A 12,257-nucleotide genomic window follows, 5' to 3' on the forward strand; every position below is an offset into this window, starting at 1 on the left:
TCTAACAGTTTGGAAGTTTTTTTCTGATATTCAGACGAAATTTGGCTTCCTTTAACTTGAGCCCATTGTTGCATGTTCTGCACTCTGGGATGATCAAGAACAGATCTTGACCCTCCTCTGTAAGACAGCCTTTCAACTATTTGAAAAGTGCTATCATATCACCCCTCTGCCTTCTTTTCTCAAGGCTAACCATGCCCAATTCATTCAGCCTTTCTGATATGGCTTGGTTTCCAGCCCCCTGATCATCCTTGTGACCCTCCTCTGAACTTGTTCCAATTTGTTAGCATCCTATTGTTAGGGGGGTAGCACTCTCCTCATTACCCCCAGGATGTTCACTTTTATCCCATTTGGGGTAATTTACCCCTGTTCCCTGACCACTGATCTAGGAGGAGCATCTGGAGGTGGTGTCCACAAGCAGGGAGGGCAGAGCAAAATAACAAAGGGTGAGTTTCTGCATGATCTTTCCAGCTGCCTGTTGTGTGTTCAGACCTAGGTCACACACTGAGTTGGATGCCCGTATGCACAACAGCCAGTAAAAAAACTGTGAAAACAACTTGCATATTTTTCTGATGCATGCAGTATTCTGCACTAGGATTCTAGTGAACAAACCTATCACTTCTGAAGGAAATCAACCCTGAGTGCTCACTGGAAGGACAGATCCTGAAGCTGAGGCACCAATACTTTGGCCATCTCATGAGAAAAGACTCCCTGGAAAAGACCCTGATGTTGGGGAAGTGTGGAGGCAAGAGGAGAAGGGGACAAGATGGTTGGACACTGTCACTGAAGCTACCAACATGAATATGACCCAACTCTGGGAGGCCGTGGAAGACAGGAGGGCCTGGCGTGCTCTGATCCATGGGGTCACGAAGAGTCGGACATGACTTAACGACTAAACAACAACAAATGTACGTCGAACATACAGATTTTTGCATTATGTTACAAAGTAGGACTTTTTGGAATTACCTTTAGTCAGAATTATGCCAAACTGCTGCCATCTGAGAGGAACAATTCACAAGGTAAAACATGGGGCACTGGAAATATATTCTGCACTAGAAAGGCTTGGGACTATGTATTTTAAATAAATCAGATTTTTAAAAGAGAGTGGCTGCAGGTAGTTTACCTGACACTGAAATATCTATACACTATATTTATCCCATAACAGAAATAGGGTGGCCCTACAGTGCTGGTGGCATAGAGACATGGTGGCACTGCGAGTTAAATCACAGAAGCTTCTGTGCTGCAAAGTCAGAAGATCGAATCCACACAACGGAGTGAGGTCCCAGCTCCTGTCAACCTAGCCATTCGAAAGCATGTAAAAATGTGAGTAGATAAATAGGTACCACCACGGTGGGAAGGCAACAGCGTTCCGTGTCTAGTCACGCTGGACACGTGACCATAGAATGGTCTACGGGCAAACGCTGGCTCTATGGTTTGGAAACGGGGATGAACACCGTGCCCTAGAGTCGGACACAACTGGACTAAATGTCAAGGGAAAGTTTACAGTGCTGATGCTAAGGTTGTCACACCAGTAGGCCACGACATTTGCTTGTAACAAAGCAAAACTGCGGACTGACCCATTAGACTTAGAACACAAAACTACAAAGGAAGACACAGCTCATTTGAAACATTAAAAGGAAAACCTAACAGCAACTGTAGCATAATTATACTCAGCCGCCCACAGGGGAAAAGGATGTTGCCAACTTGCTTCCTAAAAGTTCAGCTGCCCCTGGATATGTTTTCTACTGGACGAAAGGGGGAGAGAGAGAGTATGTGTTTGCAGGGAGGCTTTGGGCTACCTGGTAAGGTGCTGTTTTCTACTTTTTAAAAACTGTTCTGGGTGTTTTTGCACCGTGGTTTTGGGCTGGGGAGGTTATGTTTCTGTGCTGTGATGGGTCTTGGGGGGTTTGTTAGTTTTTTGGGTTCCCCCCATTTATGATGGGTCTTTGGGGGGTTTGGTTGCTTGGGGGGGGGTTTCCCATTTCCTATGGGTCCTGCATGCTTCCATTGCTTTTTCCTTTGTTTTCTTTGCATTTCCGACCTGCCCCCTTTGTTCTCTGTGCATTTCCGATCTGCTCCATTTGTTTTCTGTGCATTCCCAATGGGTCTTGCATGCATGATTGCTTTTCTTTTCTTTTTTTTTCCCTCTTCGGCCGGGAGGGATTAATCACGTTTCCAACTAGTCTTGCAGTGTTTTGTTTTGTTTTTAATTTTTATTTTTTGGTGATTTTTTTCTTCGGCCGGAACAGATTAATTTGCATTTCAATGCATTCCTATGGAGAATGGTGCTTCGACTTACGTTCATTTCAAATTACATCCATCTTCTGGAACGGATTATGGTCATAAATCAAGGCACCGCTGTAATTTGTTACCAAGTCTTTCACTCAGCCACTCAGGGCAAAATTGTTTCACGTGAACCAATAAGGAAGGGATTTTGCTACTAATTATTTATTCAGCTTTTATATTGCCTCCCTGCCTAGCTAGTCAAGGAGGGTTTACAAAAAATGTATAACACAATATAAATAGACAGTGTGAAACCAACAGCAACACTAGAACCAATAAGGGCAAACCCACTACTGGGGCAAGATCAGGACTATATGGATTGCACATTAGTTTGAAAAGCCCCTCCCTTAAGAACCCTGCAGCAGATCTTGCCCACAACGGTTCCAGGGCATACCAAACCTGCAGGCCGACAAATGCCTGCAAAATGCTAAATAACTACTCCTTGCACATGTTTCTTTTGCATCTGCAGGCTCCCACACTTTTTGTGGGCCAAAGAGAAAGAGGAAGGAAGGAGGCTCGCAGGAGAAATGCCCTTGTTCTAAAAGAGAACCACCACTCCTGTTCTAATGGAGAATCTCCATATATATTCTCTGCTTATGAAACCAGATGATTTGATAGAAGGGAAGGCTCATGAATAGACAACTGCAGCTAAGCAGGGAGACTTGTCCTCCTGACCCCTTGCGGGAGTGGCCAAGCAAGCAAGGAGGTGGGAATGTGGCAGCCAGGCTACTGCCATGATTGGGGCGAAGGAGATTACGCCAGACACGTGGTAAGTGGTCCAGCAGGTTCTAGGGGTGGGTGGTAATCAGGCCACCCATGTCTATTTGTGAATGATCTCAGCAGAAAAACGAGCCTTCAAATTTACACACCCCACTCCAGGATTTCCCCAAATGCGAACTTTGAACTCACATGAGTCTTTGTTTGCTTCTGTATCACACTGAGAGTTCTCTCACAACGCATGGCTGGAGAAGTACCAAAACAGGCAGAAGGTTAGCACATGCCTGCCTCCCTCAAGCATTTCAAGCTGCCTTGATCAGCAAAAGCTGTTCAGTCCACCAAGCTTCTTCTTAACCACTACCGAACAACAACCTGTCATCCAACTAGGAAACGCTAGGCCTTGCAAAGGAAAATATAATTTTCAAAAAGTCCTTCCGCAATGACATACCAGGTCCTTCAAGCTGGAAAGGCTCCTAAATGAGGAGTTAAGAGAACGCATGAAAAGAAAAGAAAATGACATTAGAAGGAGGAAGTACAAGGTAGAAATTAAACCAGGCAGCTTTCACATGGAAATACATAAATAGTGGGATGCACTCCAAATTAACTGCATAGGGACCACTGCAGCTCTACTTGACCACATCGTAACTGGAGTTACGGCCAAATTACCATGAACAGTGTTGAAGCTTTTCTTCAGCACAGAAATGCCCTTAACATCTGCCAGCCCATATGTAAATCCTTCTACCTGTTTCCTCCGAGAGCCTGGAATCTGGGATCAGGAGAGATCTGCCATGCATTTAAACAAAACAAGCACTGAACTATTTCAAAGACGGTTCAAAGCCAAGAGATAGAGACCATGATATTGCACTCAGACAGGCTCAGGTTCAAATCAGTATCTCCAGTTAGACAGACGGCAAGTAACACAAGATGGGAAAACCTCTGCCTTAGGCCCTAATCAGCCAATGCCAGTCAGTAATGCAGACATAATGGCTCAATGATCTGACTCAGTGTAAGGCAACTTCACAGGTTTCCACAGTGGACAACAGAACAGAAGCTAAGATTCAACAGAAGTAGAGGGTGATTTATACCAACTCTTTTCTTTTAAAAAAAAACTTTAAATGAAAGAGAACTTGGATACAATTTGATGTAGACTAACCTGGCTGTACGTTAACCAAGAAAATGGAGCAGGAGTACACAATTCCTTCTGAAATAGCTGTTTTTCTCTTTCAATCATTAAAGCCCAAACTCATCCAATAAAATTGTCAGGCACCAGGCTCATGGTAAGCTGAACACAACAAATCAGACAAGGGAACTGACTGCTTATAGGATAGAAGGCACTGAAAGAATTCTGACTGTTCTACCATGAATTTTTTTACTAACCATTAATAGGAATTCTCTGCTGGGCAGCTGTATATATTTCAGTGCCAGACTTAAATGGGACAAGCACTAGAGATAGCTATCTCTGTAATACCAAGCTGGCCAGTAGTAGAAAAAGACCATGGACAAACTAGGTAGCATAGTAGAGGAAGGCAATTCTTTTACTTAAACTGGATCACATAAACATCCCATAATAATTTTCAAGTAAGTCATGGATTGAAAGCTTGGTGAAGAACTTTCCATCATCTGCTATATACTGTATGTTGTTAAGATTCCTCTGTTCAACATCAACAAAAAGAGAGGAAACGCCTCTCCAGGCCTCTCGGTAAATGTTTTCACCCTTTAACATTGTACTAGCTACAAAAGGATGGATTTTTAAAAAGCAAGCCAACCAATGTGTCCTTGAATCCCAAATCTGAAAAAAATGAGACTTACAGCTTACTCTACCGTTTCCCCAAAAATAAGACCTAACCTGAAAATAAGCCCTAGTATGATTTTTCAGGATGCACACAATATAAGCCCTACCCCAAAAATAAGCCCCAGTTGAGTGAAACCCCGGCCTCCACCCTTGTGCAGCATCCAGGCAGGAAGATGACAGGACTGTATTTGAATCAATGTAGATTGGTGTACATGAAAAAATAAGACATCCCCTGAAAATAAGCCCTAATGTGTTTTTTTGAGCAAAAATTAATATAAGACCCTGTCTTATTTTTGGGGAAACAGCAAACTATCATGCTTGCCATGATTCTGAAGGGTCTCCAGGTAACTATTTTTGTATTACATCACCTGATTCAAAAGGTGAAAGTGGCATTGTGGGAAACAAGGCAAGCCTATTGATGACACAGAGCTTGACGATGACACACAGCAGCAGAACACCTAATGCAAGGTTAGAAATGTTGACAAGTCATGTTGGATATGTACCTGCGTGTCCGTTCCTGACCAGCCTAGGAACTCCTCCTCCTTAGAAGAAGAAACAGACAGAAAACCTGATTCACCAGCAGTGGCAGGCACCTCTGCCAAACATCTCCTTCTTCTAGTAAAGGGAACATAGCAGCTCCTTCTCAGACAGCAAACTGGCAACCACAGGCAAAGCATCTAACAAGCACATAATATTTTGTGCACTGTGAGAGTATGAACACATGTCCGCAGGTCTCAAATGGTAACAATCACAAGAGTCTAAGTGTAAAGACGCACTGCCCAAATGGGGACTTGAACTAGAGGGATTATTGGACAGGATCCACAGGACAATCAATCTAGTAATTGCAACACTAGGTCTGAACCAAGAAGTCAAGAACAAGAAGAATGCTGAAACAGAGTGAAACAAGAGGACTGTGGCCAAGTGGCAGATCCCTGCTTTGTATGCTGAAGGTCACAAGTTTAATAGCCCACATCTCTGTACAGAATCTCAGTCAGTAGATATGCCTTGGAATGACTTGGCAGTAAAATGTCAGGAGTGCGGAACTGAGGAGTAAGAAAATACCCAGTCAGGCAGGCAGCTAAGAAAGCTGAGAAATACAAAAGGCTCGAAACAGTTGAGGAAGAGAACAATGAAACTCCGGGTCTCAATCTGACCTGACCTGGAAGCACTGACAATGAAAGTACCAGTGGCCTGGGAGGATCAGCATGTTAAAAGTCCAAAGGGCAACACTATCCCTTCCTCCTCCATTCTGTATTTAGCAAAAAGGAACACCAACGTCCAGACAAGCTTAACATAAAGACAGTCCTCTGACACTCCTGAAGCAGATCTTGCTACCAGAGAAGTACAGTTCCCAGTCTAGAAATAGAAATTATTACTACATTCCCCCTTAAAGAACTGCATTGGCTATTAAGCAACCTCTTTTCACAAAACCTTGTCCACAAAGCAAGAAGTTGTGTAAAACTTTATTGCCAAGTAACGTCTATTAGATATCTCTAATACTATTAAGCCAACAGCCCTGAAGCATAATTCATTGCAAGTATAAACCTATTCATTGCTGCACGAGTACTTTTAGTGCTTAGAAACATGGCCACTGTTTCGTGTAGGATTTTTAAAAATACTTTCTTAGGCTCTCTTTCTAACCCAGAGATTCTGTAAGTGTACACTATTGCCAAGTTCTCTCTCAAGAAACCCATGCATCTTTCAATAATAGTTATAACATTTTCAAATGGCTTGTATTAAAGCACCTTTAGAGTTCTTCATAATTATATCATTTAAGTTTGTAAAATTGGGTTCATTTCCACAGATATTTTGCTTTAGTTTTCTTATGAGTCATCTAATGAAAGGGTAGGCTATATAGTAAGAATAAAAATAACCAACCAAGCCCAGTATCAGAAACAAGAACAAAACGTGGCTGTTTTAATTTATTTAATATATATCTCCTCTAAAGCAGCAAGCAAAATTATATGTAATACCCATCTAAAACAGTTAAATTACTTATAAACACTAGATGTTAGAGGTGTGCCTAGATAACTAAGTTTCCATGTTTATCTAAACCAAAGCAGCAAAAAACAGGTATTTTGTGTCAAAAATAATAGCACTGTGTGACTACCACTGTCTTTTTTACATTAAGCAGTACAGTGTAGAGGCAGACTTATAATGACCATACCAAACAATTCCTATTACAGCAAGCAGTTAAGGATGAGGAAAGAAATCTGTTAGCACATTCAATTATTATTTGTAGTCATATTCTCAAATCAAAGAAAAAGGGTCTGGAAGTTCATAAGCCGTCATTCAAAAGTACAATTGTACTGGTTTCCACACTACAGCCAGACACCGAAAAGAATGTTCTGCCCAAGTGTTCTGCTGGAACATACTTAGTAATTATCAAAAGTGATAAAGAATGTGGTCCATTGTTTTAGAAGATGTACCACAGGAAAAAAAGAATTCGGAAAGCTCCATAAAAATATTTTACAGTGACATGGTTTGGTTGTTGCCCTTTAAGCTTCCTGCAACTGCTGTGTTAAACATATACCACAAATGCTATTCTTTTGTTAAACACTGACCCCAACCATGAACTTCTTTACAGAAGATGCTCCCTAATCACTAAGCAAGAAATGTCATTTTGTAAACAACAGCTAAACTCCAAAGGCCATGCTCTCCTTCCTGCCCTGCACATCTTAAGATACTGCTTCCTGGTGTGAAGACGATGTTGCATCTGAATGACCAAACAATAATTCTAGAAAACCATTCCCATCAGAACTAAAACACTGAAGCTACTCTAATATGAAAAAAAATGTACCCTGGGTTCTCTGTGTGTGTGTGTTTTTGTGTTTTTGTTTTTTTGTAAGCATGACAGATCTCGTAAAAGGTTCCTACAACTCCAGTGTTAAAATACGGTCATCCCAGGTATGTATTTTAGCCCAATCTACAAAACTTGCCACCATGTTTTATGCTTGTATTTACAAGACTACAGTTGACATTAATGTGCTGATTACAGATAATTGACTTTTATGCCTCTGTTTGCCATTTACAGGAGGAAAAACACATTTTCCAGAACTATGAATGATGTGTGCAATTTAAATATGTGCTCCACCCTAACCCTAAGGCTGATTGTGGCTGTTTTATAGTAAACGAATCAGCCTGACTGAACAGGGTGAGTAATTAATTATAAAAGAACAGATCTTCAGTAAAGCAAGAGGAGAGATTGCTAAACCTTCCTTTTCCTACCTTGGTTTTCTTCATCTAAAGATCAAGCAAGGCAGAGGGAATAACATTTGAATTTTCTCCCCCGTGCCAGGATTCAAAAATATACAACATGGGCACATAAAATCATTGTTCTGGACCACACGTATTTTTGAAACCTGTAACAGCATTTATTTATTTTTATATATTGTAGGCCTGCAACTCTTAAATCATATAACCTGTCAGAAAACGTCTGATGAACTGAGAAGATTAGTCAAACTGGAAGATTTATGTACATCCATATACCATACATAATAGGAATTCCAAGCCTTAAATTGAACTTTACTTTTAGGGGTTTTTTCCTCTCCATAATTCTTTTACATTCTTAGAAAACATAAAATTTCAAATACTGACAAGCTGAGTACCTCAGTGGATTGGCAGTTAAATTTCCTACCATGCTCGTGGAAGAAGAGCCAGCCTGTGCAGCCCTGGACAAGCCTGATGGTCTCCAGGTGTCTTCAAAGAGAAGAAATAGTAAACCAATCCTAAGTAATATCTACAGAACAGTGGTGCCCCGCATGACAACGAAATTGCTTGATGATGGTTCCTATGGGTTTTTTTCGCTTTACGTCAATTAGGTCCCAGCTTTGCGAACCGTTTGTTCGCAAAACGATGTTTTTTCTGGCTCCGCAAAATGGCTTCCCTCCCTTCACAAAACAGCTGTTTTCCAGACAGAAGCTTCAGAAGACAGGGATTTTAAACAGTTGATCGGCGGTTCTCTATGGGCGATCTTCGCTGGACTATGAGGTATTTCCCCATTGGAACGCATTAACCAGTTTTCAATGCATTCCAATGGTTTTTTTTTCCGCATGACGATTTCGCTGTACAGCGATTTTGACAGAAAGGATTATCATCGTCATGCGGGGCACCACTGTATCTCGAAAACCCTCATAAGGGTCATCATAAGCAGGAAATGCCTTGATAACACTTAACTGTAACCACACATAACTGGTTATCATCTGGAGATGGCAAGCCCCATGTTCAAAGAGGCATTCCACCCTCTGTCAGAAGATAAAGTTTCTTACAAGAGCATGTTAGAGATCACACTTTGGAAAATGTTGGCTGTATCATTTAAAATGTGGCTTTTCTTCCAAATGATTCTTTAACTCATAAGCAAATGCTTAGAGATTTTATAATCTAATTAACAGACTGAAAGTAATTAACTATGATATAATTGATCTAGATCCCTGCTTATTTTGCAGCATTCTGCATCTACAAGCCATTATAAATGGAAAGTGGGCAAGAAGTTATATGCCTTCCAGGAATCCTACTCAACCAACTCTATCATCTGAGACATTAATATATACTGTTCTGTTCACCAAACCATGAGGACTAGAAACCTGTTTGTTCTTATAAAGTGAAAGTCTGTTAATGCTGTTTCTTATCTCAAATTATTGGGTTTGAACAAATGAGGAATATCAAGGTCCTGAATATGTTCCCAGAAACTGATGAGACCTTTAACTCAATAAGAAACTCTGGAAGAAACAGGCAAAGGACTCTGCAGCACCTGCACTCAGAGCCTAGGATGCAATTGTGTCAATCATGTGTTGAAAGGTGGTAGACCTATCGAAAACAGGGATGGCTTTCTCATAAATCCAGACACTTGCAGCAGAAATCTTTGGTGCAACCACAGTCAGAATTTGTCCCTTCTTCTCAAGAAGCTGACACATCTACAGAGATCACAATAGCCTATTCACCATGCAATGTTCTTATTCTGAGTTTTCCAAAAGCCTTAAAAACTTTAGTCTTCTAAGAAAATCATTTCAAAGATGAGCCTTAAGCTAACACAAAGAAACAACAATAACATTTTACACTCCTTAGTCAGAGTTCTGCCATTACTTTTACCCTTCCAAACCCTTGTTTATTTTTATATTTTAAAAAGTGCAGGAAGGTCCTTTTCTGCAATTCTTGCTCCCCTTCTGCATGGGAGTAGTCCAAATGAAACCTAATACCACTACATCACTGAATAAGAGCCTCAATTGAGTGCTTATAGAGCCTTCCTTCCCCATTATACCGTATCTCGAGACACTATACAGCCAACCTTCGAAGAAGAAATCCTTCCCCCACCTGCTTTTTGCCAATATTTTGCTCTAGGGGGGAAAAACAAAAACCTAGAGAACACCAAATCATGCATACATTCTGTGCACTTTGGGCTGGTCTAATAAAGCTGTAACCTAGGTTCTGAAGTTTGTCTTATGGCCAAAACCACAAGCCTGATTTGCTTTTTCAAAAAGAAAACAGAAATAATACCACCAGAAATGAAACTGGAGCCAGAACCTCTGACTTGAATCTGCAGCTTCCATTCTGAAACTCCCTTTCACCTGGGGCCTTGGCTTGCACATCTGGCTACTGGTTTTGAAATATTAATGATTTTTTTCCCTGAACAATCTGCAGCTTTGGGGTGCCCAGCCCAATAAAGGTAAAGGGTTGAAAGCTAGGTTATGTCTGTGTTTTTTTAGTGGTCTAATAAAGGTATCATCCACACTTGCCTTTGGGGAAAACAAAAGGGCTAGAAGTTCTGACAAAAAGCCCATATACTGAATAAAAATGCCTTTGGAGTGGCACGGGTACAGTAATATGTGCACTTCAACCAAAAGGAAGGATTAAACTTTTGCCTGAGCAGGAATATTGTAATTGAGAAGACTGGACTTCTGAAACAGCTCTAGGGCTACTGGTGTTTCATGAAACAGGAATACATTAAGAAGGAGACTTTGCTATTAGTTTTTCAGCTGGGTTTCCTGCAGTTATGCAAAAAATGTTCAAACTATATTGGCATTTAAAATGTGATTGAAACGATCCAGTGGGGCACTGAACTCTCTGCAGCTGCCATTAATCACACTGCACTGTGAAATTCCTTTCAGTTAAACCCATTGAAGTGACCCTGGCTACTAAGTATTACTTGAGCATTTATACAGAGAAAAACAGTCTTGACTATGGCAACATTTCAGTCCCTGGCCCTCAACATCAAGCCATGATGCACATACATGAATGACTGTGTTGTACAAGACCAAAATTTAAAAAAAAAATTAAAATTCCTTCTTCACAAGACAATCAAGCTTTTATCATAATCACAGTAGTTACAACACATTCAAATTCATTTGGGAAGTCATTTCAACAAAAAATAAGAAAACAAAAATGACAGGGAGAACTAAATTTGAAATTTTAAAAAGTGATATAAAAAAGCAATTTATTAAATAAGGCTGTAATCCATACCATGATTGAACAAATTAAATACATGTGCACACATCCACATACATACTACTATATGTGCATAACAAATTTCCATCCTTCCAGTCCCAAGGGAAAACTAAGAGTTATGCCAGAAAGAGCTGGAAGAAAAAGTCACAAAACTTGCTGGTTAACCACTTCAGCCTATCCTTTCTAATCCCTGGGTCACTGATTTCTTTCAGACATAAATGAAACTGGCCAGGTTCCAATGGTGCTTAATTTGCTAGATTCTTCCCTAGAAACAGCAATCCCCACTCTCTCCTGCTCCTCAACATCCTAAAAACATGTTCTAACTGCTAATAAACCAAAGAAAGGACTTTCAGTACTACAGAGGGCTGCAGAGAAAAGCGTAGATAGAAAAAAGTCCAATTTCTGCTGGCCTTGGATACTAAGCCAGAGCTTTGACCAATGCCGCAGTATAGTTGCCACCATTTTTAAACCCTGGATGTGAGACAAGCAGGGTCACCCCCCTGTTCAACCATGGCCCTAACAGTCACAATCGCTCTGCCTAATTGATCCTGCAAGGCCATGCGTGATTAAAGTGAGATAACAGCCCAGGGCTCCCTGGAGGGAATGCAAGATAAAATTGTATGATTCTCAGTCCCTGGCAAAAACAAATCGAACATTTCTCCAACTGCATTGCCTCAAACTGGAGGTAAAGTATGCACTCCCAGAAAAACCCTCCTTAAGCACAGAAAGACTAACATACATGATCTGTTAATACTAAGAGATAATGTTTCTAAGAACAATTTCAAAATGAAACTTCCTGCCCACACCAGCCATCCAAGTATCTGAAAAGCTACAATCTCCAGATAACTCTAACATGTGATCTTGCTGAACGTTTAGCTCACCCTTTGCTGATCATTTAGGACTACAGTGGTGCCTCGCATTACGATGTTAATTCGTTCCAGCGAAATCGCTGTAGAACGAAAACATCGTAAAGCGAAATTTTAAAGCCCATAGAAACTCATTAAAACCTGTTTAATGTGTTCCGATG

General features: G+C 40.8%; 1 protein-coding gene across 9 annotated transcripts in view; it reads right to left on the bottom strand.

The window, feature by feature from the left end:
* CUX1 (cut like homeobox 1) overlaps positions 1-12,257 on the bottom strand; it is a 328,228-nt gene that overhangs the window by 278,403 nt on the left and 37,568 nt on the right. The window contains exon 1 of one of the 9 annotated variants that reach the window (XM_072978278.2): positions 3,190-3,387. The exons of the other annotated variants lie outside the window; for them this stretch is intronic. Coding sequence (XP_072834379.2) covers positions 3,190-3,240 — 51 coding nt within the window. The 5' untranslated portion in view covers positions 3,241-3,387. Of the gene's footprint in view, positions 1-3,189; positions 3,388-12,257 lie in introns of those variants that run through there. 9 annotated transcript variants of the gene reach the window in all.

This window comes from Pogona vitticeps, chromosome 7 (assembly GCF_051106095.1).
Source record: "Pogona vitticeps strain Pit_001003342236 chromosome 7, PviZW2.1, whole genome shotgun sequence".
Classification (NCBI taxonomy): Eukaryota; Metazoa; Chordata; class Lepidosauria; order Squamata; family Agamidae; genus Pogona; species Pogona vitticeps.